This window comes from Cynara cardunculus (genome assembly GCF_001531365.2).
Source record: "Cynara cardunculus var. scolymus isolate 2C chromosome LG 12, CcrdV1, whole genome shotgun sequence".
NCBI classification, from domain to species: Eukaryota; Viridiplantae; Streptophyta; class Magnoliopsida; order Asterales; family Asteraceae; genus Cynara; species Cynara cardunculus.
This window is the reverse complement of record NC_037539.1, coordinates 30,819,233-30,821,535: the sequence shown is the minus strand read 5'-3', so window position 1 is coordinate 30,821,535 and position 2,303 is coordinate 30,819,233. Positions and strand designations below refer to the sequence as shown.

At 30.6% G+C, this 2,303-nt stretch overlaps 1 protein-coding gene across 1 annotated transcript; it reads left to right on the top strand.

Annotated features, from left to right (window-relative positions):
* Nucleotides 1-273: 273 nt before the first annotated feature.
* On the top strand, nucleotides 274-1,201 carry LOC112523827 (zinc finger MYM-type protein 5-like). The gene is given in 2 exon segments (XM_025133500.1): nucleotides 274-326; nucleotides 328-1,201. Coding segments are annotated over 2 exon segments (927 nt in total).
* Nucleotides 1,202-2,303: the final 1,102 nt, after the last annotated feature.

The following is a 2,303-nucleotide window of genomic DNA, read 5'->3' as shown; positions in this document are numbered from 1 at the left end:
AAATTAACTCATGAAATATGATATGTGGAAAACACTTGGGTATATTTTGTCTATATTTTCCTTAAACACCCTTATATGATTGACTTATTTGCTTACTAATTGCGTTTCAACCATTTTGAATGGCAGACTACAATTTATTGAAAAAAGAAGTTGACTTCTTCATTCTTCAGTATTCCATAATCCAAAATCAGATTCAACCACTCAGCCACTCAGGTGCCTTTGTTCATCTTTATATTGACTTTGTTGAATTGTTGTGTGTGTTAAATATTGATCATGTTGCCTAAAAAGTATAAGTACTTATCTGGAAGTGAGAAAAGGAAAAAAAAGGAAGTTAGTTGTACAATTGAAACAATCACAAAAAGGAGCCATGGATAAGTTTGTAAAAACCGTAGGTTCTTCTAATCAAGAGTTGGATGCCTCAAATGAACAAGATGTTGAACATCCAAATATGAGTGAAAATAATGAAAAGATTGATGGTGTGAGTGAACATGAGGTACCCAATAATACTGAAAATTTATCCGTTGATGAACAATCAATTCCGTTTTTCGATATTTGTGATCCAAGAAATTGGGATAATCTTGATACTAAATCAAGAGACATCCTAGTTGAAAAAAGACCTAATAGAGAATTGGGTATCGTGTTTCCTTTAGATAACATGTCTAGACATTTTTCATATGCTTATTATGATAGAAAGTTAAGCAATGGTGAAACTAGTGATAAAAAATGGTTACTTTATTCAAAATATAAGGATAAAGTGTATTGTTTTTGTTGTAAGTTGTTCAAGTCTAAGAATTATACAAATGCAATAGCTAATGAAGGATTTAGAGATTGGAAGCATCTTGGTGAAAGACTTAAAGAACATGAGAATAGTATTGAACATATGAATAACATGTTATCTTGGAATGAACTAAGAGTAAGATTTAACACAAACCAAACAATCGATAAAGACTTGCAACAAGTGATTTTAAAAGAGAAAGAACGTTGGAGGCAAGTTTTAGTAAGAATAATTGATGTTGTGAAGTGTCTTGCTAAGTATTCTTTGCCTTTTAGAGGATCAAATGAGAAGTTGTATCAACGTAGCAATGGTAATTTTTTGGGGTTAATTGAAATGATTGGAGAATTTGATGTGATAATTCAAGATCATATTAGACGCATTCAAAATCATGAAGTTCATTATCATTATCTTGGCCCTAAAATTTAAAATGAGTTAATTTCTCTTTTGGCTCATAATGTTAAAAGTTCTATCATGAAAATTATTAAAGATGCTAAATATTTTTCTGTAATTCTTGATTGTACACCGGATGTGAGCCATCAAGAGCAAATGAGTTTAATCATACGATGTGTGAATATGTCCGGTGATAAAATAAAAGTAGAGGAGTATTTTATAGAGTTTTTAAAGGTTGATGATACATCTGGTTTAGGGTTATTCAATGAATTATTAGATGTACTTAAATCTCTCGAACTTAGTGTTGATGATGTGAGGGGTCAAGGTTATGATAATGGTTCTAACATGAAGGGAAAACACCAAGGGGTATAAAATCGATTACTTAAAGTTAATCCAAAAGCGTTATATATGTCATGTGCTTGTTATAGCCTTAATCTTACTCTTAGTGATATGACTCATTCTTGTGTTAAAGCTGTTTCATTTTTTGGAATTGTTCAACACATATACACATTATTTGCTAGTTGTACAAAAAGGTGGAAGGTGTTACTTGATAATGTGTCAAACTTAACTGTAAAATCTTTGTGCAACACACGTTGGGAAAGTAGAATAAAAAGTGTTAAGGCAATTAGATTTCAAGCTCCTCAAATAAGATCGACTTTGCTTGAATTATGCAAATCATGTGATGATGCCAAAACGAAAAGTAAAGCGGAAAGTTTGGTAAATGCAATTGAAAATTTTGAGTTTTTACTTGGTATGATTGTTTGGTATGATGTTTTATTTGCAATAAACATGGTTAGTAAAAGGTTGCAATTAAAATATATGTGCATTAACGCTACCATGGAACAATTTGAAGGTGTAGTGAAGTATTTTGAAAAGTATAAAAATGAAGGGTTTACATCAAGTATGGATACTGCTAAAACAATAGCATGTGAAATGAATATAGATCCTACATTTTTAATTAAGCGTCGTATTATTAGGAAAAAACAATTTGATGAAAATAACAGTAAAGAAGAAGTGCAAGCATCGGAAGAGGAAGCTTTTAGAGTTAATTATTTTCTAACCATTGTGGACATGACAATTTCTTCATTGAATAATAGATTTGAACAATTAAAGAAATTTGAAAGTATTTTTGGATTCC